Source organism: Eretmochelys imbricata, chromosome 10, assembly GCF_965152235.1.
Source record: "Eretmochelys imbricata isolate rEreImb1 chromosome 10, rEreImb1.hap1, whole genome shotgun sequence".
NCBI lineage: Eukaryota > Metazoa > Chordata > Testudines > Cheloniidae > Eretmochelys > Eretmochelys imbricata.
In genome coordinates this window covers 8,024,881-8,049,230 of record NC_135581.1, presented here as the reverse complement: position 1 = coordinate 8,049,230, position 24,350 = coordinate 8,024,881, and the positions used below count along the sequence as shown (strand labels likewise).

The following is a 24,350-nucleotide window of genomic DNA, read 5'->3' as shown; positions in this document are numbered from 1 at the left end:
GGCTCGCGCGCCCGCTCCGGGCCGCGTGCCGGGGGTCACGTGAGCGGCGCAGGGGCGGGGTCTCAGTAGCGCGAGGATCCGAGTACGCGAAGTCGGCGGGTCACGTGCCAAGGTGGGAGGAAGGGGTTTGCCGCGCATGTGCGAGACCGACCATCCGAACTCATAGCGGCGGATCCCTGATCAGTCCCCCCCACCCCCATCCCAGGGCGCGCGCGCTGTCCAGCCCCCCTCCAACTGCCGCGAGGCGTTCTCTGCCCGCCCGCCTCGCCTCAGCGTTTCGCTACTCCTGCGGGGGGGAGAGTGGGGCTGGCTAGGGGGCAGGGCTGAAGAAAGGGGGGGGGGGTGAGCCTGGGGGGGGTCGTGGGGCTGGCTAGGGGGCAGGGCTGAAGAAAGGGGGCGTGAGCGGGGGGGTCGTGGGGCTGGCTAGGGGACAGGGCTGAAGAAAGGGGGGGGTGAGCCGGGGGGGGTGTCGTGGGGCTGGCTAGGGGGCAGGGCTGAAGAAAGGGGGGGGTGAGCCGGTGGGGGGTCGTGGGGCTGGCTAGGGGACAGGGCTGAAGAAAGGGGGGGGGTGAGCCTGGGGGGGGGTCGTGGGGTGGCTAGGGGACAGGGCTGAAGAAAGGGGAGGGTGAGCCGGGGGGGGGGGTCGTGGGGCTGGCTAGATGGTAGGGCTGAAGAAAGGGGGGGTGAGCCTGGGGGGGGTCGTGGGGCTGGCTAGGGGGTAGGGCTGAAGAAAGGGGGGGTGAGCCTGGGGGGGGCTCGTGGGGCTGGCTAGGGGGCAGGGCTGAAGAAGGGGGATTGCTGGAGAAGAGGGAAGGCTGGCTGTGCAGGGGATGTTTGTCTAGGAGCCCATCCGAGTAGGGAGAGTCCTTGGGGGCCCCTCTGATGGCCTTGTGCCAGTGGTGGGGCCCTGAGAGCTGCTGGGCATGTCGTGAGCTGTGATTGCTGCCCAGGTGGCTAAGCACAGCACACCTGCTGTTGTTACCCCGTTGCCCACCCTGACCCACTTGTCCCGTCCACCTGTTACAGCTTGTCTTTTGGGTACCTCTACGCTGCAAGTGCGGGTGTGATTGTAGCACAGGCAGCCATGTGTTAGCTTTAATCTAGCTTGCGTAGGTAACAATAGCAGTGAAGGTGTGCCAGGTGTGGTACATACTTGGATTGCTGGCCCACACTGGAGTCCATGCCACTATGTTTTCATTGCCATTGTTACACCAAACCATGGTACAGTTACACTTTAATTTGCAGTGTAAACATACTTTCTGATGGTAAGCTCTTTGGATCAATGGTTTTCATTTACTAGAGTTGTACAGTGCCCAACACAATGTGCGGGATGCGGGGGGTCAGTTAGCCTCTAGGTAAATAGCACCACTGCCTTTGATCTCTATGCCTGTAACTTATAATCACTTGAAATCTACCTCTGGAGTTAATAAATCTGTTTTATATTTTACCTAAAACAGTGTGTTTTGGGTTGAAGTGCTTAGAGAATCTCAGCTCAGGCTGACAAGGGTTGTTGCATGTCCACTAACCTTTGTTGGAGTGGTGAACTAATCAATGAGCATGCACTGTCCAAGGGCGTCTTGAGCAGTGTATTGCTGGGGTGACCCCTCTCTCTCTGTATGCCATGAGTGGCTGAGTGTGGATCTCCCCATGCTGATGGCTGAGTGATCACAGCACCTGGAGGGGTTTTCTGCTTGTCCCTGGCTGAGCATTGTGACAGATGGCCCAGGCTGGAGAGTTAAGGGTGCACAGTGGTCCAACAGTTCCAGAAGGCTTGGGGCTGCAGCTGGGAGGTGCGTCTGGGGCTGGGACGGGGCCAGAGCCATGGCCAGGATCTGAGGCTGGGGTTGGGCCCTGGTGCAGGACTGCAGTGAGTGCCAGAAGCTGGGCGTGGGGCAGGGGCAGGGTTGGGTAGCAGTTCCTCCCTGCTAGGGTTGGCAGGTGTCCAGTTTTCAACCGCAACACCTGGGTCAAAAAGGGACCCTGGCAGCTCCCGTCGGCATCGCCAACTGGGCCAGTAAAAGTCCAGTCAACAGCACAGCCTGGGCTAAGGCAGGCTCCCTACCTGCCTGGGCTCCGCACTGCTTCCAGAAGTGGCCACTAGGTCCCTGTGGTCCCTAGACACTAGGGCAGCCAGGGAGGCGCAGCATGCTGCCCTCACCCCTAGGGCCGGCTCTGCAGCTCCCATTGGCCGGGAACTGCAACAAATGGGGGCTGTGGGGAGGGCGGGGGGGGGGGGTCGGCTGCACCTGTGGGCACAAAGGCAGCATGCACTGTGCATAGCCACTTGCCCACCCATGCACCTACAGGTCACTGAGACCTTGTGGCCGCTACCTTGGAGCTGCAGTAAACGCCACCGGGATGCCTCACCCGTTCCTGCATCCCAACCCCCTGCCCCAGCCCAGAGTCCCCTACCACAAACTCCCTCCCCGAACCTCCCCCCCCCCCAACAAACACCCTGCCCCACTCCAGAGCCCACACTCCCAGCTGCAGCCCAGCCCTCTGCCCCCCAACCCTCAGCCCAGTGGAAGTGAGTGGGGGTAGGGAAGAGCAAGCGGACAGAGGGGAGATGGAGCGAGCGGGGCAGGGGGAGGGGCCTCAGAGAAGGGGCAGGGTAGGGGTGTTTGGTTTTGAGTGATTAGAAAGTTGGCACCCTACCCCCCACCCTCTGTAGGGGCTGGCCTGGGCCCATTGTGCCCCCTCCGCGAACATACCTTCTCACTTCCCCCTTCCCCCCCGTTTGGGTACCTCTATCTAGCTAACCCCCTTCCTGCAACCTGAGCTACTCCCCCAGCCCACACACAGCCCCAGTTCAGTGGTCCCCAAACTTTTGAGGATTGTGCCGCCTCAACTTTCTGTGCCCTGCACCCCCTTGGCCCCCAGAGTCATGGCCCGGAGTGGTGCTGCAGCTCTGAGAGGTTGGGGGGGGTGGCAAAACATGGACAACACCAAGGGGTCCAAGGCTGGGGCTGCAGTTGGAGGTGGGGCTGAGGCCAGGAGCAGGGGCCAGGGCTGGTGGCAGGGGCTGGCGCTGAGGCTGGGGGCGGGGCAGGTCTGGGTGGAACTCCCTCGCCACCCTCTGTGGGGGCTGGTATGGGCCCGCCCCCAAATGTTATGCCTTGCCCGCGGAGAGTTGGGGGGGAAACGTGCCACACAGTTTGGAGACCTCTACCTAGTTACCCAGCACGCCCCTGGCACACAGCCCCTAGCTACCTCTCTTCCAGTCCCATGCACCCTGAGCTACCCCACTGCCCATGCACAGCCTCTAGCTACCCCCCTGCAGCCCTGCTCCTTGCACTTGAGCTACCCCCTGCTCGCACACAGCCCCTAGCTACTCCTCCCTGCCCAGAGCTATCCCCCCTGCCCTTAACCCCTCCCTGCACCGAGCTACCCTCTTGCCTGTGCCCAGTCACTAGATACCCCCTCCCTGTACCCTGAGATACTCCCCTGGCCCACACACATCTGCCCTGTGCCTGCCACCCTGAGATACTCACCATGCCGCACAGAGCTCCTAGCTACCCTCCCTCCCTGCACCGAGCTACCCCCTGCCAGCCACACAAAGCCCCTATCTACTCTTCTCCTGTCAGCCCCTGTGCTGCACACAGCCCCTAGCTGCCCCCCCCCCCGGCACCCTGAGCTACACCTCTCACTGTGCACAGCTCCTAGAGACCCCCTTGCCTGCACCCCCCATTATAATTTTTGGGTGTGCCCTCTCCCACCTCAGACAGACTGGGTGGCCTGCTGAGGTAATCAGGGGCAGATGTGTTGTTCTCCCAGCAGCCAAAGCCTGAAGCCCCAGCACTCTGCAGGGCTAAAGCCCTGACTCCCCTCTCCCTTCCCCCGGCTTTGGAGAACATCAGTTAGAGGGAGAGACTGGTGAAAGATGTCAATCATGGCACTGGTTCCCTCCCCCATTAGTCAATTAACTCAGGCTAAAAACAATGTGTTGATTTCCACTATAGCTTCAGTAAAACCAGCAGGCCTAGAGCTGCAAGAACATTGCTTATGTGAAAATTCTTGCATTTTCTGCATGTTTATGGTGAACCTTGAAGTTAATCAAGCTGGGCAGTTTCTGAAATAACAGGATAATGGTCTCTCCCCTGGGTTGTGTGCACACTGGCTGTGTCAGCTTCCTGGGACGGCTGTGCATAGTCAAGAACCTCTGAGCTGACAAATCAGTTGTTTGGGATTAAAGCCAATTCGGAATAACTGTTTCTTACAAACAAGAAGCAGAATCTAAGAAACAAAAAGATGTATAACGTTCTGCAGTCCAAACCCTGGGAACCAGTGCAAGAGAAGTCCCGTGGTTAAATTGCTGCTCTTGTGTCCAGTCCAGTTTTAAAATACTTAAACACCAAGACAAATCAGGTGCTCTCCATTTTACAAAAATAGCTCTGATTGAGCTTTAATTCTTGTTGCGATTTTTACAGACGTTATTGACAAAAATACCCATGGACTAAATATACATAAAAACAAAACCTGCAGACAGGTCTGAATATCAGCTCTGGTTCTTGTTAAAATACGAACACGTTAGGTCAAGGGGATTACAACTCGCTTCCTTTGCCTTTTTTATTTGTAATTTCTATAGTCCTGTCAAGCTTTCCAACAATAACCTAGGATAAAATTAGAAATACAGTAATTCCTTTACAGTAAGATGTTCACTAAGAGCCAAAGTCAGTAGCTAAAAGATGCACAGATGGTGCTGCTCTTCTGGTGCATGCTCTCCTTGCCATGGTATTGGCAGACTATTAGGACTTCAAATTGGCTACTTCAGGATTTCACAGTGAGGGAGAGTCTGTAGACTGGCTGTTTCCTGCTTAACCACACACCGAGCTGGAACTTCAGGATACAGAGAGCAGTGGAGCACTTCTGAGGGTAGGAGAAAGGTAAGAAGAGCTTGTCCAGGATAAAGTACCCTCTGTGCTTGAAGACTTACATCCTTAAGCAAAAAATAAAAAGGAACTTCGCCTACACATCATCATTCAGCGTGTGCTCTGAGACGATCCCTGTGTCACTTACAATTTTGGACTGTAGCAGATTTCTGGACCAAACCTAAAGTGTAGTTTTAAAGTTAGGATATTAAGAAGATGGAATGACATAAATCAAATCAGACTCCTCCTGCAATTCTCGGTTGTAGCGTAAGTCATGAAGTTCTTCAGATCCAGCCAAATCTACTGAGCACGAAGTGGTTTTAGAAAGTAATGATAGGAGTGATCCATAACTAAGGTTAGAATGTAGTAACCCCACTCACATGGCCTAAGATTTTTTCTTGCTTCTTTGCTCCTCTAACCTATGGAGAAGTTAAGTGGGACCTACAGAGATATTATGTACAAACAGTTTATTTGTCTCGAGAGTCCCAAGCATCAAGATGTCTATTTATGGCAACATCCAAGATAAAGTCCAGAGTTGCAGGAGTTCTACTGTCACCCCGTTAGTGTTAAGGCTGGCACAAGGGCACTGACTGGTTTACTCTGATTCCTTGAGTTACACTGAATTAGATTCAGTTTGCAGGCTAGGTTCAGAGTGGAGTTGGAGTCCAGAGCCTTACCGGGAGGCAGACAGCAGCCCTAATTGCATGCACTCTGAGGAGCACAGTCTCACAGCAATTCAAAAGACTAAAACTAGAACTCTTAGAGTTAGTCTGAGGGCAGAAAGAGGTTCAATGGTGTTTCACTATTCACATGATGCGCATGCTGAAGGCTCAACGAAAACTCTCTCGGTTCTTTGCATGTATTCGAAGGCAGCAGGTGAGACTAGGCATTCCCGGTTAGTTCCGAGACTCTGAAGAGGTTGGGCTGCGGACTGTCGACATCAGGTGCGACTTGTATGTTTTGCTCAGGCCAGTCATCCAGAACTTGAGGAGCTTGACATTGTCTTCCTCAGCTGCCCCCAGAATGCTCAGCAGTTTTTGAGTGTCCTCCTTGGGTCGACTGTCCACTTTGGTGAATTTAAAGAGGACCTTCACTTTACTGCAGAAACAAAAAATTCCTGTCACTAGAGATGCATTAGGACACATTATGTTTGAGATACAGGCATAGGAAGCACTGCAAGTTTCTCTTTCGTACCCAATATCCTATTCTGTGCAACAAGATGCAAATAAAGCATCAAAAGGAACATCCCAAAGGAGCTCCTCTTGTGCTCAGAGGTTTGGAAAAAGGAACTGGACATAATTATTAGCCACTTCCAGCCCTGATAATATTTAGCAGTTCTGAATTTTCCCTTGGTCTCCTTTCCCATTTTAGCCTTTATGCCTTCATCCATTCCACGCTGCACACTTGGAAGAGCCTCCCACAGAATGTGCACATCCAACTCCCTCCTAGCTTTCAAATCAGGCTAAAACCACACTAGTGCCATGAATTATTTCACCCAATAGTTCAGTCTTCCATTGTAACCACTTGTGCCTTTACATGCACCCCGGTGAACAGCACTATGTTATCTGTTTGGCAGTTACCTGCTTGTAGATCTTAGTGGACATTCACAGCCCAATATACATTTGCAAAGTGCTCTGAAGATGGAGACAGCTCTTGAATCCTCCTGACACTTTTGTGAGGTAAGCAAGATTTGTCATGTAGACAAGCATTACAAATGGGGAGATTGAGGCACAGAGGTTAAAAGAGATTTGCCCAAGGCCACGGAGGGAGCTGGTATCAAAGCTAGGATTAGAACTAGGGCTCAGATCACCAGATCATACTGCTCTCCAGAGAGCGGGGCTCAAAACTAACGTCAAAGGTCAACTGGCTACTAACTGGTCCTGTACAGAGTGATGAATATGTAAATTGGTTATCCCACCAGTGTCTTCAGAAAACCCTTTGGAAAATCTTGATGGGATTAAATTAACAAATATCTAAAGCTGTTTCACAGAAACCAAAGCAGTTGCCTCTTACTTCATCCACTCCTCCTTCAGGCAGACAAGGCACTGATCCACAACGTCTACAGAAAGGTTCTGGTTAGTCAGAGCAGCTTCGATCTTGTTCAGGATAGTAGGGCCAACTGCAAGCACAGGGAGAAGGGTTACAAGAGGAACAACACTGGAACTACAGATTGCCTTTATCAGCAGTTAACATGGGATGCCGACACTTGTGTAAGGCTCAGTAGACTACAGCTGTACATATGCTAGTAGGATCCTCCAACCATAGCTGGGGACCTGCAGCAGCTTCTGGAATGCAGTAAGATCTTCTTCTGCAGTGCGTGAGAAGTCCCTGTTTTAGCTCTCTTATACCCACGTCCTTAAAGGGGTGGTGAGAGGAGAGAGGGGAATCAGTCTTGTGCCTCCTCTTAGAGCCTATGAAAATATCTCTTCTAAATTAAAAACGGACTGCTCTGAAAACACTGAATGCGCTGTCTACATCGGTGCCTTGGGGTCACACCCAGTCCATATGACTGGGCCCACTTGGAAAGCGTCGTTTGTAGGTAAAATTAAGCTCTCAGCATGGGAGCATCGGACACATTTTTTTAAACAAGGTAAAGCTGAATTTAGTCCTTGTAGTTCAGTCCCAGGAAGTCAGTATCAGACACTGGAGCGAGATAATGTTATCCTTATCATCTGGCTGACTAGCAGATTAGACTGCACTCACCTGAGGTCAGGGAACTGAGATGTTTCAGAGCACAGAGTGTTCAACATGGATCAGGAAGGTATCTCCCTAGATACATTATTGTAGGCCAGGTGAGAGTGTCTAATATTCTTCAGAGAAGAGGAAGAATCTTCTATAAATCTGCTGAGTTGTATGGCAAATCCTATATAATTAACAGCATTTCAACAGCCTGCTTATCTAGAGAATACCAAGGTCTCTAAGACCATATTTGTGTACTGACGTGGCCTTGCATACAGACTTTCTTAGCGGCCAGAACACAAGAATAAGCCCACACAGCCAAATGCTGATGAATGAATGCTAACAGCTACAGACAGAGATTCTATTCCGGCCACAGCTGCATAGGCCTCTCCTGACAGAGTTCCATCTTTCCAAAGCACCCACCTCGGTCTGCTGCCACAGGGCTCCCACTGGTGACCACAAACTCGTACTTGCTGAGGGGCTGCTCATCATCAAACAGGACCGGGTAGAGGCTGCACCGGGTGGCAGTGCGGACTTCCACAAGGACAGCAAATTCTAGAGTGATGATAAACCCCCCAGCACATTAAAACCAACAATCTCTATGAAAAATAATATATCAAAATGTGTAAACTCTGTGCTTCAGAAGGGCTAATTTCCCCAGAGTGGAGGGAAACTGTGAGCGAAATTGATCAGGAGAAAAAGTTTAGACTGAGAAAATGTGAATGAAAATTGGGAGTTGAGAAGAACGTATTAGACGGCCAAAAAAATATGATGCCACATTGAAGAAAGGGGACAACTTTGGCTAAAAGCCCATTTGGTTCACTGACAAAGTGAAGGCAGCAATTAGAAATATAACAAATCGAAAAAGGGGAATCTAAACGGCAATCAATATAAATTAGAAATTATGAAATGTAAAAAAGCTAAAGACATCGAGGGGAAATATAGCTGGCAGGGCTAAGGACAATAAGAAGCTTTTAAACTATATTAGGAACAAAAGAAATCCTTTCAATGGTATAAGCCCATGACTAGATGGAAATGGTAAAATTGTTAATGATGCAGAAAAGGCAGAAGCATTCAATACATATTTCTGTTTTGTATTCGGAAAGAAGCAGGATGATATACTCGCATCATATGGGGATGATGAAGTACTTTCCTGTCCATTAGTAACGAAGGAGGATGTTAAACACCTACTTAGGGTAAGCATTTTCAAAATCAGCAGGTCCAGATAACTTGCACCTATGAGTCCTAAAAGAACTGGCTGGGGAGATCTCTGGCTTGCTGATGTTAACTTAATAAATCTTGGAAATATAATAGCAACCACCTGCGCCCTGCTGTAAAAGTTTTACTATAAATGAATTCCTAACACCCAGCTCTGGCCAAGACTTTACTATCTAACATCTACAACATTCTCCATCTAAACCATTTGCTCACTAAGGCTCTGATCAAACTTCCATTGGAGGCCAATGGAAAGACTCCATTTGACTTGAGTGGGAATTGGATTGGGCCCATACTGTTGCTGTATTTGTTTAGGATCCCCATTCAGAAAGGCTGACATAGCCCTCAGATGGACAAAGTTTAACACACCTCTAGGTTAATGTCTCACACAAATCCGCCACACACAGCAGATGGTCACAGATTTGTATGTGTGCATATAAACTGAGTGCCGCTCTGGCAGGCTGCAGTGTTTGCTCCATATACAGCAGTATTAGCCTCTTATTAACCTAGAACTGGGATTTCTAGTCATTAAGCCCACTGCAAGCAATGATCATGCAATGTCCCTCAGCAACAGAATGGGTAAGGTCACCTGGAAAACAGCATAAAGGGGCACTGCTTCTAGCTCATTCAAGGATGCTGGGCTTTAGTTGCCAACTCTGCCTTCACAAGGTATTTTCTTTAACATGGGCAACAGGGAGAGGAGCTGGTTCAGGAGCAGGCTCTTACCAGATGACAGTATGTGGGGTGGGATATGCACATGGGGGCTGAGCCCCAGGAAGTTACACCGATATGCCTCCTCATAGCGGTCACTGTAGGGGATAATCCGAACACAGCCTATAGGCAGCATGGTCTGCGGAAGGAAACAAACATGGCAAGAGAAGCTTTAGAACTAAATAGATATGGGCCCCATTCACGTCCAAGTTTCTGTCTCACTTGTCAAGCTAGTGGCACCTCGGACGGCTGCTAAGGCAGCTTGCACTGACTCTGGGAGACGGAAGTACCTCACTTGGCTTGAAAGACTCCCTTTGGTCAATACGATGCTGAGCAGGGAATCACTCCCAGCCTTCCTTGGCTTAGAGACTTAAAGGCTGCAATATGGAGCCTTCAAAAGGGGAAAAAGTCTCCTAGAAACCCTTGGAATATGAGAGGTCGTACCCTCTTTTTCAGTTCTACTCGGTGATGTTTTCTCCACTGCTCAGAAGAAGTCTGATTATTTCAGTTCTCTTGCTGCTGGTTGTTACACAATAGCAAGACACTAATTATCGCAGACCCCACATAAACGATAGAGGTGTTGGGGTTTTTTAATGTAAGGTTTTGGTAACAAAACAGCATTTTTTGTTTTAAACTCTAATAGAATTCAGAGCACATTCCCCACCAGATTATATTTTAAGAGGCAGGTCAATTTGAGGGCCTAAACTATTAAACAACTATGCAACAAGATGCAACAGGGAGATGAAGAAACAAGTTCTTACCCGTAGGATGTCAAAGGCAGACTGGACGAGATCTGCATCTCGTGCTTTCCAGATGACCTGGTTCCCCATTAATACATGCCATGCCAGCATACGGAAAGCTGATGCCCCCAGGACCTGAAACAAGATAATCCAGAGTTTACTTGGATATTTTACTACTTTCCTTCACCATTTTAGTCCATCACAAGCATGTTTGCAAAGTAGCCTTCCTGCCATGTTACTGATTACCTATTGGAAATGCTAGTGAACTATTACCATTAAGTCTGTCTGCATACAGCACAAGTTTAAATATGTATTTTAGCATTGGTGAAAGATGCCAGACTGACCGCCTGTTGGGGCTCTTGTATTAATTTAGATGGAATATATGGGCTCAAAGAGTTAAAGGTGTTAATATGACTCTGTCTCTGTCCAACATTAAACAGTTGGAAACAAGGTTCAGGGTTTGGTAATACAGAGACCTCAGCCTGCTTAATGCCATACCAAACACACGATTAAAAGTCATTTTTAACCTTTGTTAAAGATACAGAAAAGAAGGAAAATAGTTAAAGGACTTGAAATGTAAAGTGTTAAGTAAGGTTTATTTTAATAACATCCATGTTCTCTTTCACTGCAAAGAGCCTTTAGAAGGGGAAAAAAACCCTTGTTTGACAGTCTTTCAGATAGTATTAAAGATGGTGATAACTGTCTTTTGCGTGGGGTGGGGGGAAGGAGAGAGAGAGGGAGAAAAAGTTCGTTGAAATGGGCTGGAGTTGTTATTGCTGTTGTCAAAGTCTCCTTTTGTTTCCTATATGACAAAACAAGAGAAACCCACATAAAATGGAAAGACGAGAACACCACAGCTAGAAAATGCAGCTTCTGTCTCTGGTGTTGACTTTCACTTGCAACCTCACTGCTGGAAAACAACAGGGACAGCACACAGTCTTATCAGCCACTCGGAGACCTGGAAAACTGGTACCAGCATCGGACTGTTTGCTTCTATTTGCCTTTTTGGTCACAGGCTGATAGCAGTATTGCAGTCTTAGCTGGGCTTTTATTAAACTGAATGCAAAAGGAGAGGGATAGGAAAGAAAAGAAATGAGATGAGGAAGGAAAAAGGACACACAAGGAGTGAGTGGAGAAAAAGTCTCACACCCCAAGGGGTGTTTGGGAGTCAGCTGGAACCAGTGGAAGTGATTATGGCTTCTGCGTTCATCTCTCTGGCCCACTCTGGCCCGATCTTTTAGGACCAGAACACCGACGGCCCAGTGGTGTTACGGTAGATCCGGGGATCCCAGGAGACGGTGGCAGCCATGCTGGTAAAACTGACTGTAGTGGTAGTTGTCAGACAGCTTTTTCTTCTGCTAATTTATCCCCAAACATCTTTCTTTTTAAGAGCTCCAAAGAAGCAATGGGTGGAACAGCCAATCCCTTCATTATTTTGTCCATCTATTAGGACTAATTTCTGACACACCAATTTTGGTCCATTGATTTCTGCTCCCACACTTTGCCAGGCACATTTTAACACAGTCCCTGAATTATATCAGTCAGCCTTTTGGTTTGGACTGAGTCTCCCTTTTGCCCCTTTTCCCACCAACATTTGGTGTTATAGGTTATTGCAACGTTTTATAAACTTTCACTCACTTTTTGCTGTTGCACTCACAGTTAGGGTCAATTTATAGGCCCAACCATCACAGCAGGACTTCAGCTCTGTCTCAGAGCAAGCACAAGAGCGCATACTTCCCTGCCAACATTTCTGTCCACAACCTAGGATTGAATTCAGTTCTAACCACAGGTAAGAGAACAGTTCAGTTCCCAGGGACATTCATTCACTCCTTGGTCTCTCAGCTGAGGCTGCCAACAAGTGGGCCAGTCCATTCCAACTGCACTGGTGGTTTGGGTAAGACAGACAATTGCTCATTTGGAACGGGACTGAGACCTAACACTTCATACAGGCCAAACTGCCAATACATGACAACAACTTTCAGTCACTACTGACCTGTGATGTGTTCATACTACTGGTCCGGGGATGAAAATGCCTAACTCCCATTACCACTGCCCTGTTTGCCAACTTTGACAGGTGTGGAGAACTGTACGTTAATCTACAAACAATATTCATACCATTGTAAGTGACCTGATCAGTGAACTAAAGTTTCTGTACAACTATGGAGGGTTATTAGAATTTTTCTACGAAGGATTGATCTACCTTAAGAGGGGGCTGTGGAAACACAAACAGGAAAGCCCCACAATAGTCCTAGACAAGCAGCACTAAGCACATGCCTGGAAGACAAAGGGCCAAGCTGTGAGCTTTGAGGATCCTGTCCCCGAGTTGTGAGCCTTGTCTTGCCAGTCTGGGAGGCTAGAGACAAACATTCAAGAGGCTCACTCAGGGAGACAGGCTGACAGACAGAGACTCGGGGGGCAGGGGGATCTAAAGAAATCAGGCCTTCCCAGATTCAGGGAAGCCTTAGGGAAAAGCTAGACATACCTACAGTCTGCTTTATAATTTTTCAGAGGGGTTTTCTCTTAAATGCTTTCGTTTTAACTAAAGAATACTTTGCTCTAAAGAGGTTGGTTTGTCGCTGTATTAAACCACTGTCATGGCTCTCAGAGGGAACAGAAGTGCAGGGGCTGGACATATATCAGGCCTGCTGAAGTAAATCATAGCTGACACATAGGGGACTGCAACTCAGGGCCTGATCTGTGAGAGAATTGTGCAATTCCTCCCTGAAAGACAAGTGACCTAGAGTGGGCGCACTCAGACCAAGAGGAGTTAGAGATGCAGTTCACCTTATAATCGTGACACCCGCCCACCCCATGCTTCAGATGCCAGATGGTTTTCAAGTTCTTTGCTGACTCCTCTTTGAGCAGCACTGCTGACATTCAGAGGTAGATGAAAGAGGTACCAGGAAAGAAAAACTGAATTTAGACCCCAGGAGAAAAACGTGTGTGTGTAAAACACAACACATGGCAGTAAGTAGCCATTCTCTTCTGAATAAAGGCTTTGCCGGCACATAGGTCAGAAAGCACCCAGCCAAAGGCTCCAGTCCTCTTTTCCTACCTGTCTCATGTGCCTGAGGGACCGGAAGACGGACAGCCTTCTGGGAGCTACATTCCAGCTGCTGCCATCGGACATCAGAGATGCGTCCGTTGGGCATTTAGTTAGCTCCCGCCCTTCTACAACATCTGGCTGGGCAGAAGGCTTCTCTTCTTCTCCCTCTGAGCCATCCCAGCCTTCTGACTCTTCTTTCAGGTCTCCAAGAGAAGAGAAAGATCATTTGTTATGTTCCCTCCAGATACAACAACTGCCCCAGAGCTCAATTTCTGATCATCATCTAGTATCGTTTAACACTTGACTCACTATGGCCAATTTTGGGAGGGAGGGGAGAAATGGGTGGGCCTTTACATGACGGTAGTATTTGCAGCTTACTATGTAAGCTATGGTAATAAGTAATCAAAACTCATGCTTCAGGGCATAAAATGACCACCAGAGAGTCAGGAAGTAAGTTTTCACCCAGATAGAACACTGCACAATTGGCCAAATACACTCTGGAGCTTTCTGTATCCTTCCTTTGAAGGGACCAGCTGCTCCTTGAGGCAGGCTATGCAGATACTCAAGTAGATGGACTGATGAACTAATTCAATGTGGGAAATCCATGTTTCTATATATTTAGGAAGTCTGTGAAATAGTAAGAAAGGGGAAAAGTCTCATGTCATGCAATAACCACCTCTCTTGGCCATCCAGACACAGTGTGAGCTACATCCCAGCTAAAAGGTACAGATATCATGGAAATGCGAGGCCAATATGCAAATAATGAATGCACACAGGGAGACCTTAAACCTCCACGGGTCCTATTTTCACATCAGATTTCTTTCCACATGGGAGGACATGAGTCATTAGGCAAGTTGTATCACAGGATGACAGAGGCAAACAGTACTTATACTGGGGATGTAATGAGCAGATGTTCACAGTTTCCCCATTCAAAGCATTCCGAAATGCTCTCCCTGCTCTAGAAGTTTGGAGACTCACCTGCAAGCTTTTCCATCTGAACTAGGGTGTCCTCTGTGGGAGCTCCCTCCAGAAGCTTCTCAGTGAGTCGGCTGCCACAGGCTTTCAAAAGCCTGGTGAAGTGGGGAGTGAGAGGGGAGGGGAAAAAAAAAAAAACAGCATTCATCAAGCCTACTTGCTGGGGGCAGACCTGCCAGCATGCAATCTGGCTGAGTAAGCTTACCAAGAATCAGGCTGTCACTGAGATGTGGCTCATTTGAGCAATGCTTCAATTCCCCATGTTGTAACTACTAAAACTTTTCACAGCGGACTGGGACACCCAATGGCATTGGAAAGAAAGGCTGCAGTAACATACTATTACACCCCTCCTAAAAAAAACCCAAACCATCTCATCTCCAAGAGTACGCCACTCTCCACAGCACTTCTCCAGAGGAGTCTGATGTCCGAGTCTGGCATTGGCACAGCATGCTGTGAAATTTCACTAACGCACGCCCATTTGGCAGGGTAAAACATCTTATGCTCTACAAGGTACAGTACAAGGTATCAGGGCATGGCAGAGTTAGACTGTTCAACACAACAGAGTTACTACTGTCACAAGTTAGGTGCAGGGTGGGGTGGGATAAAAGAGCTCTATTTCCTCCTTGCACTTTTGTCTGATGCTTTGCAGAGCCCCTCCCTCTAGATCAGACAGGCTGATCACCATGGTTCCTACCGCAGCCAACAACTTAGATGCTCCCTACTATTCTAGGATGCTGGGAAATGTCTCTGTTATTCCAACAGGTGGCATAGGCCCCAGAGACACAGAGGGCATTACCAAGCAAAGGAGGTGTGCAGACACGCCCACAGGTTCTCATCGTTGGTCAGCGACGTTAGGGAACGGGCGGCATTACCATTCCTCTGGTGCAAAAAGGGGGTGAAGGCCGTATTCATGCGCTGGGCTCGCTGCGGGCACCCATACTGCTCAGCTTCAAACACCTGAGTTACAAAATAAAGACAGTTAGAGGACAACAGAAGAGACATTTTTTATTAAATATGACACAGTAGAACAACTAGGCAGATGCACCTTGTAACGCAAAATAAAACACTATTTCCCATCAGCTACAGAATCAAGCTGGCAATTCTTGTTCCATTGCTCTGTGCCTCTTTTCCCACCAGAAGGATGGACAAATTGAAAATTTTCCCCTTAGATCCAGGAAAGATGGAGAAAGAATGACATTATTATAGACAAGACTTGATTGGGCTGGTATATGGCAGTTTGCCACACTGGCACCTCTCTCAAGCTGCTATTTGATTCTCCAGAATCTCAGCTTTAAAAGAAAGAAAAAAATGGAAAAAAATAAAAAGTAAGTCTCTACCATTTATGGTTGTGAAGAAACCTCGAAACAGAGTGAAACGGATGCAGAAATGACTAAGTATTCAGAGACTGGGGATACAATTTTCAAAAGCACCTTGTCCCACTGATTTTCAATGGGACTTAGGCACTTTTGAAAGTTGGACTTGGGAGCCTAAAGCACCTAAGTGATTTAGAAAATTTACTATAGCTCTGAGGGGTGTGAACTGCCCCATTCATTTCCAAGAGGTGTTATCTCAGATACCCAGCGATGACAGGTATCGTTAACATTTACATTATTTCACTCCTCATGTGAGAAAGAGAGAAGAGCAGATCTGCCCAATTTCCTGTGGGAGACACCACACTTTGGTGCCACAAGTGGGTGGCATTTGGGAGCTATTTTCCCCGCCCCAATCTGGAAGCAGCCAAGCCCAAGAAACCTAGCAAAGCCTCTAGGCACAGCTAAGCCCCACCAAGAAGGAACCAAGCGGAGTTTGAGTGCTGCACAATCATATTTTGAACATCTGCACAGTCTACCATGAGTGGCCCTCATTCCAATGTCTCACATGGGGCGAGTTTATTTTGTGGGCAGAGCTTGGAGGTATACCACAATTCCTCCCTCCCCCCTCCCACAGTTCAACCCCTGCTTACAGGCAACAAAAGAGATGGGATGGAGAAGATGTCTTTCTTCCCTCCTGAGGCATCCACAGCATGGGTCCATCCCTATGTGCCCCTTAATCCCAATATCACCCTAAATTTCCCTTAAAGCTCTAGCTTCATACATTACTCTTTACTTCTCTCCCAAACTGTTGAACACGCCCATCCCACTTAACCTTCTTTCTCTCACCCGTATTTGTGTTCTCTCTCGAGCAGACCCACCTTGAGTGCTTTTCCCTGAAGCTCATCAATGATGCCTCGGATCTTCCCCAGCAGGAAAGGCCAGGAGTTTATGAGATAGATCCGGTCCATCATAATAGTGATGATGCTGTACCAGCGCTGGAAGCCACGTGCCAGGCTGTCTTTGATGAAGAAGGTGTGGCTGAACACAAAGCCATGCTGTTCATCCCCAAAGAAGATAGGGCCTTCACGTCCCGGGCAGACCTGGTGGGAAATGGACATGTTGGAACACATTGGCTGAGCACATCACTTAACTGAAACTACGTCGAGCTCTTCAAGCAGAGCTTTCTTACTTGTTAGGATATTGCCTGCTGAGGCATGGGCAGCCCTTTCAGGAGTGCCACCCAACACAGAAAGTCTGATAGATGGAGCCAAACATCTCCGCTGCTGCCCCATGTACCTGGCACATCCTTCAGGTTAACTGGAACTTAAGAATGCCTCTGTATTCTGCTACAGAAAAATTGATGAAGTGAGCTGGGGCAATCTCAACTTCTGTAAGGCTTGCCCTCCTTTTGTACGAGGCTGTACTTTATCAGTCCACAAAGGTCAAAACCAACATTTACCAATATGAAGCAACAGCCTGAAACATTACCATCAAGGTGTCTTATTTTGGAAATAAATAAGTAAAATAAATAGGGGCAAATACAAGAAAGCGAAAACACAGCTCTGAGATCACAAGTGCCTTTGCTTCAGGTGAAGAGTAGGCATCCCAAAGTTAGCAAAGATTCTCTCCAGTAACAGATCAGATGAGAGAGGGACAAGGTGGGTGAGGTAATCTCTCTTACTGGACCAACTTCTATGGGTGAAAGAGACAAGCCTTCAAACTACACCAGTGGTCTCTAACCTTTTTACGCCCAAGAGCACTTTTGAATCTTAAGGGCAACCCAGGATCTACCGAAAGCCCTACCCCACTCACTCCATCTCCCCCCACCCCGCCCCCGTTGCTCGTGCTCCCCCACCCTCACTCACTTTCACCGGGCTGGGGCGGGGGTTTGGGGAGGAGGTGCAGGCTCTGGGCTGGGGCCAAGGGGTTTGCAGTGTGGGAGGGAGCTCTGGGCTGAGCCTGGAGCAGAGTGTTGGGGTGCAGGAGGGGGTATGGGGTACTGGCTCTGGGAGGGGGCACCGGGCTGGGGCAGAGTGTGGGGGTGATGTCAGCCCCCTCCACAGCCACAGGAAGGGGTTGGAGACGGAAGGCAAGGCAAGACACTCGGTCTCAGTATTTGGCAGGAATTTTTAAAAGTGACTGCAAAAGAAAAAATGCTGGACTCTGCCCTTTCTGATGCACAAAGAAGGCCTGAAAGGGTTTATATAAAGTTTCAGTCATTTCAGAGCTATGATGAATTAATTTTTAATTTTCATCGTCTGATCACCTCCAATGCTCTCTAGCAAGTGTTTTAGCATCCATGGTAACTAATCTGTTCCACCTTTATATCTAGCTGTGACACATACCTTTCCCAGACCTGAAAGAGAGCTCTGTGTAGTTCACTGGTCACCAACCGATCACGATCGACTGGTCAGTCCTAGAGGATCTCCCAGTTGATTGCAATCTCCGACGGCGCAGTGTGGCTGCTGCTAAGGCAGACTCCTTACCTACCCCGGCCCTACGCCGCTCCCGGAAGAGGCCAGCGCAGAGCCAGGGCAACGGGTGTGGGAGGTAGGGGTCTCCCTCCACACGCTGCTCCTGCCTGCAAGCACCGCCCCTGCAGCTCCCATTGGCCGGAAGAGCTGCAGGGGCGGTGCTTGCAGAGAGGAGCAGCGCACAGAGCCACGTGCCTCCTGCCCACCCCCCAGGGGCCATGGGGCACGTTGGCCCCTTCCAGGAGCAGTGTGGGGCCGGGGTAGGCAGGGAGCCTGCCTTAGCCTCACTGTGCCACCAGAGGTAAGTGCTGCCTGGCGGGAGGCCGCACTCCAACCCTCACCCCTGAGCCTCCTTCTGGAGTCAGCACCCCAAACCGCCTCCTGCAGCCCGAACCCTGCTCTGAGCCCCCTCCCAGAGCAAGCACCCCAAACCCCCTCCTGCACCCCAATCCTCAGCCCCCTCCCAGAGTCATAGAATCATAGAATCATAGAATATCAGGGTTGGAAGGGACCCCTGAAGGTCATCTAGTCCAACCCCCTGCTCGAAGCAGGACCAATTCCCAGTTAAATCATCCCAGCCAGGGCTTTGTCAAGCCTGACCTTAAAAACTTCCAAGGAAGGAGATTCCACCACCTCCCTAGGCAACGCATTCCAGTGTTTCACCACCCTCTTAGTGAAAAAGTTTTTCCTAATATCCAATCTAAACCTCCCCCACTGCAACTTGAAGCCATTACTCCTCGTTCTGTCATCTGCTACCATTGAGAACAGTCTAGAGCCATCCTCTTTGGAACCCCCTTTCAGGTAGTTGAAAGCAGCTATCAAATCCCCCCTCATTCTTCTCTTCTGCAGGCTAAACAATCCCAGCTCCCTCAGCCTCTCCTCATAAGTCATGTGTTCTAGACCCCTAATCATTTTTGTTGCCCTTCGCTGGACTCTCTCCAATTTATCCACATCCTTCTTGTAGTGTGGGGCCCAAAACTGGACACAGTACTCCAGATGAGGCCTCACCAATGTCGAATAGAGGGGGACGATCACGTCCCTCGATCTGCTCGCTATGCCCCTACGTATACATCCCAAAATGCCATTGGCCTTCTTGGCAACAAGGGCACACTGCTGACTCATATCCAGCTTCTCGTCCACTGTCACCCTAGGTCCTTTTCCGCAGAACTGCTGCCTAGCCATTCGGTCCCTAGTCTGTAGCGGTGCATTGGATTCTTCCGTCCTAAGTGCAGGACCCTGCACTTATCCTTATTGAACCTCATCAGATTTCTTTTGGCCCAATCCTCCAATTTGTCTAGGTCCTTCTGTATCCTATCCCTCCCCTCCAGCGTATCTACCACTCCTCCCAGTTTAGTATCGTCCGCAAATTTGCTGAGAGTGCAATCCACACCATCCTCCAGATCATTTATGAAGATATTGAACAAAACCGGCCCCAGGACCGACCCCTGGGGCACTCCACTTGACACCGGCTGCCAACTAGACATGGAGCCATTGATCACTACCCGTTGAGCCCGACAATCTAGCCAGCTTTCTACCCACCCTATAGTGCATTCATCCAGCCCATACTTCCTTAACTTGCTGACAAGAATACTGTGGGAGACCGTGTCAAAAGCTTTGCTAAAGTCAAGAAACAATACATCCACTGCTTTCCCTTCATCCACAGAACCAGTAATCTCATGATAAAAGGCGATTAGATTAGTCAGGCATGACCTTCCCTTGGTGAATCCATGCTGGCTGTTCCTGATCACTTTCCTTTCATGCAAGTACTTCAAGATTGATTCTTTGAGGACCTGCTCCATGATTTTTCCAGGGACTGAGGTGAGGCTGACTGGCCTGTAGTTCCCAGGATCCTCCTTCTTCCCTTTTTTAAAGATTGGCACTACATTAGCCTTTTTCCAGTCATCCGGGACTTCCCCGGTTCGCCACGAGTTTTCAAAGATAATGGCCAATGGCTCTGCAATCACAGCCGCCAATTCCTTCAGCACTCTCGGATGCAACTCGTCCGGCCCCATGGACTTGTGCACGTCCAGCTTTTCTAAATAGTCCCTAACCACCTCTATCTCCACAGAGGGCTGGCCATCTCTTCCCCATTTTGTGATGCCCAGCGTAGCAGTCTGGGAGCTGTCCTTGTTAGTGAAAACAGAGGCAAAAAAAGCATTGAGTACATTAGCTTTTTCCACATCCTCTGTTACTAGGTTGCCTCCCTCATTCAGTAAGGGTCCCACACTTTCCTTGGCTTTCTTCTTGTTGCCAACATACCTGAAGAAACCCTTCTTGTTACTCTTGACATCTCTCGCTAGCTGCAGCTCCAGGTGCGATTTGGCCCTCCTGATTTCATTCCTACATGCCCGAGCAATATTTTTATACTCTTCCCTGGTCATATGTCCAACCTTCCACTTCTTGTAAGCTTCTTTTTTATGTCTATACACAGATTTTCTTCCTGCATTTCATATCACTTACCTCACAACTTAGGCTGCGGACACAGGCCTGACGCACAATGCTAAACAGCTGCGGATGGTTTGGGTGCTGGTGGCTGACATATTTGATTGATGTCTCTGCGTCATGGCTGACATATCCAGGGTGTCCTGCTGCAAGAGAGCGGCAACCCTGACCACAGAAAGAAAAGGAAAATCCTATAGTAAAGTAGGACACAACTATCTAATGTACTTATATGTAGGCCTCATTACCATAGCACCGGAATGACTGACAATCTTCAGCATAGATGTCCTCACCACACCTCGGGGAGATCGGAAAGTATTTACAGACCGGGAACTGAGGCACCAAGAGGCTGAGTGACTCACTCATGATCAGGAAGTCTGTGGCACAGCCGGGACTCGAATCCAGCTCTCCCAAGTCCTAACCACTGGACCATCCTTCCTTTCCTACAGCCTCTTTCACAACTCCCTCCCTCACTGGATTTTGTATTTGATGTTGGCTACACCACTGGCCAAATTCAGCTAATGGTGGAAGCAACCATGAATCCAGTGACATACTGAAATCTGTCACCACTTGAGAGACACAAAGCACACTAGGAATAGCTTCATAAGAAAGGCACTAAAAGTTAAGTGGAAGAGCACCCCTGGGGACGGACGGATGGACAGACACATGGGTGAATACATTTTCCCTACAATTTGAACTAGATACAGAATTTTTTCCATTTCCTGTTTAATACTTTTGCGTGAGCGTTGCTGCTGTTAATCCATGGTCAGGCTTTAGCCACAGAGATGGCCGCACGTCAGTGGTGGGCAAAACAATTCTAATCTAATCTAGAGTTTAGGAGGGTTTCGGGATCCTTTGTTGTTACTGACACAGTGCAAGTATAAGCCATTTTCTGTGCACTATTTTTTCTCCCAAACAATAACATGGCCCTTCACTGAGAATCCCAAAGCCCATTAGTTCAGCAAAAGACACAGGGTGGCCACACACACACCTCACACATATCTGACTTCTTTGGCCCCGGGCTACTAGAGTCCGCACTAGCGCCTTCCGCTGGGCTGTGTGAGCGGATCCTGCTGCTCATCTGAATGCCACCTTCTTCGTCTTCTGCTTGCTCACTTTGCCCAGGGCTGTCTCCATTCCCTGCGCCTTGAGGAAGCGGCGAATGCAGCACCTCTGTACAAAAGAGGGTGCGAGGGCCATGGAGCTCACAGAAATGACAGAGGGCAACGATGGCGTTCATAGCGATAGCTTAAGACGGCTCCTCCGCTCCCCTGCAGGTGCGGGAGGAAGGACCCAACATCAGTCTAACAAACAGAAACCAAAACATCCCCCCATTCCGATCAGGACCAGCCCTGATCTTTCCACTCGGAAGACGCTCGGAGTCAGGTTCAGCTCTGCGGCCAGGTCACTTCTGAAGGGGTCATGCAGGCTACAAGTCACAGATCTCAGTTGGGCCCTTTTCTCGCTAGGCAAGTGGGCGAGTCTAGTGCAGGGTTCTCAGGCCTGGGCACTGGGAAGGTCCAAGGCAGTGGAGGGTCCAATCCAGGGGGTCTTCCCCATGCTGCCCCCTGCCTCAACCCGGACCTGCAGGGACACTTCTAAGGACGAGAGGGGAGATCAGCTCCCCCACCCCACCCGACTTTTGTGTCACAGGAACAAGTCTGGGCTACTCATGGGGTACCTGTTCCCTAGCCTGACCCCCAACTCCCCACCTGGGGGCACCTCTCTGCCCCCTGCTGGGACCTGGCCTGACCTACCCCATGGCGGGACCTGCCCCCCCCCCAGAACCTGCCTGACACCTGTCTGCCCCCGCTAGGACCTGGCCCGATGTCCCCCATGGGGACACCTGCCCCCCAGCAGAGACCTGGCCCGATTCCCCCCCCGCGGGGACACCTGCCCCCCCCAGAAGAGACCTGGCCCTATCCCCCAACCCCCGGGACACCCGACCCCCACCCAGCAGAGACCTGGCCCGATCCCCCCCACCCACGGGGACACCTGCCCCCCGAGCAGAGGCCTGGCCTGACCCACCCCACACAGGGACACCTGCCCTCCCACCAGAAACCTGGCCCGATCCCGCCCCCCCCCAGGACACCTGCCCCCCCCAGCAGAGACCTGGCCCGATCCCCCCCCAGGACACCTGCCCCCCCAGCAGAAACCTGGCCCAATCCTGCCCCCCATGGGGACACCTGCCCTCCCAGCAGAAACCTGGCCCGATCCCACCCCCCAGGACACCTGCCCCCCCAGCAGAGACCTGGCCCGATCCCCCCCCACGGGGACACCTGCCCTCCCAGCAGAAACCTGGCCCGATCCCACCCCCCAGGACACCTGCCCCCCCAGCAGAGACCTGGCCCGATCCCCCCCCAGGACACCTGCCCCCCCAGCAGAGACCTGGCCCGATCCCCCCCACGGGGACACCTGCCCTCCCAGCAGAAACCTGGCCCGATCCCACCCCCCAGGACACCTGCCCCCCCAGAAGAGACCTGGCCCGATCCCCCCCACGACACCTGCCCCCCCAGCAGAAACCTGGCCCGATCCTGCCCCCCCACGGGGACACCTACCCTCCCAGCAGAGACCTGGCCCAATCCTCCTCCAGGACACCTGCACCCCCAGCACAGACCTGGCCCGATCCCGCCCCCCAGGACACCTGCCCCCCCAGCAGAGACCTGGCTCGATCCCCCCCAGGACACCTGCCCCCCAGCAGAAACCTGGCCCGATCCTGCCCCCCCAGGACACCTGCCCTCCCAGCACAGACCTGGCCCGATCCCCCCCCCAGGACACCTGCCCCCCCAGCAGAGACCTGGCCCGATCCCCCCCCAGGACACCTGCCCCCCAGCAGAGACCTGGCCCGATCCTGCCCCCCCACGGGGACACCTGCCCACCCAGCAGAGACCTGGCCCGATCCCCCCCAGGACACCTGCCCCCCCAGCAGAGACCTGGCCCGATCCCCCCCCCACGACACCTGCCCCCCCCCAGCAGAAACCTGGCCCGATCCTGCCCCCCCACGGGGACACCTGCCCCTCCCAGCAAAGACCTGGCCCGATCCCGCCCCCCCAGGACACCTGCCCCCCCAGCAGAGACCTGGCCCGATCCCCCCACGGGGACACCTGCCCCCACCAGCTAGGACCGGACCGGACCCGGCCCGACTCCCTCCCCGCGGCACTGGTGGGGAGGCTCCGGCCTGGCCCCCCCGCCCAGAGACCCCCAGCGGGGGGAGGGGTCTGGACACTCACCCGGCAGCTTCTCCGAGACCCCTCCCGTCCCGTGCCTCTGGGCGCCTGACACTGACTGACGGCCCGAACCAACACCACCCCGCGGGGGGGGGGGCGATCCCGCTGCCTTGCCTGCATCAGGCGCGCTCGCCCGGCTGAAAGCGAGGTCGGCAGTGGGAGCGGGGCGGCGCGGACAGACTGTGGCACTTCTCGGTCTCCTTTCTGCTCCCGTGTTTCCAGCCGCGGCCCCTCTCTTCTCCCCCCCAGCACAGGTCAGTGGTTCAGTCCGAGGCCATCCCGACTCACAGGCAGTGGTCTGAACCATTTCTTCCGGCGGGGGGTGGGGTCTGTGGAGCCAGGGCCCTGTGTCTCTTAGCGCCAGCGGGGCAGAGCGAAGTCGGGGGCTGAGCCAGCCAAGGACCGGGCTGGGGTGAGGAAGCAACAGCCGTGCTCTGGCTCTTAGGTAGCGCTGCCCCCCAGCAGCGGGAAGATGGTACACTCCGCCAGGGCTGGCCTGGGATACACAACTCGTGCGTGTGGGAGGGGCTGCGCTGGGCGGGGCCAATCCCAGGGTTGCCCAGAAGGGGGCGCTATGCAGATCAGTCTGGGAGCTCCTGGGTGCAATGCTGGGGCCAGGTTGGGGTTGGGGTTGGGGAAATGTAATTTGATTGGTGAAAATCT

General features: G+C 51.2%; 1 protein-coding gene across 1 annotated transcript; it reads right to left on the bottom strand.

Moving 5' to 3' along the window:
• Positions 1-4,366: 4,366 nt before the first annotated feature.
• FLCN (folliculin) lies at positions 4,367-23,877 on the bottom strand. Its single transcript, XM_077828189.1, has 12 exons — positions 23,691-23,877; positions 21,452-21,731; positions 20,482-20,628; positions 16,426-16,647; positions 15,031-15,191; positions 14,238-14,329; positions 13,269-13,462; positions 10,235-10,348; positions 9,489-9,612; positions 7,971-8,102; positions 6,882-6,987; positions 4,367-5,966 (listed from the first exon to the last, which is right to left on the bottom strand). Exons 2-12 carry the CDS (start codon positions 21,698-21,700, stop codon positions 5,765-5,767), a joined length of 1,743 nt encoding a protein of 580 aa, XP_077684315.1. The 5' UTR covers positions 21,701-21,731; positions 23,691-23,877; the 3' UTR covers positions 4,367-5,764.
• Positions 23,878-24,350: the final 473 nt, after the last annotated feature.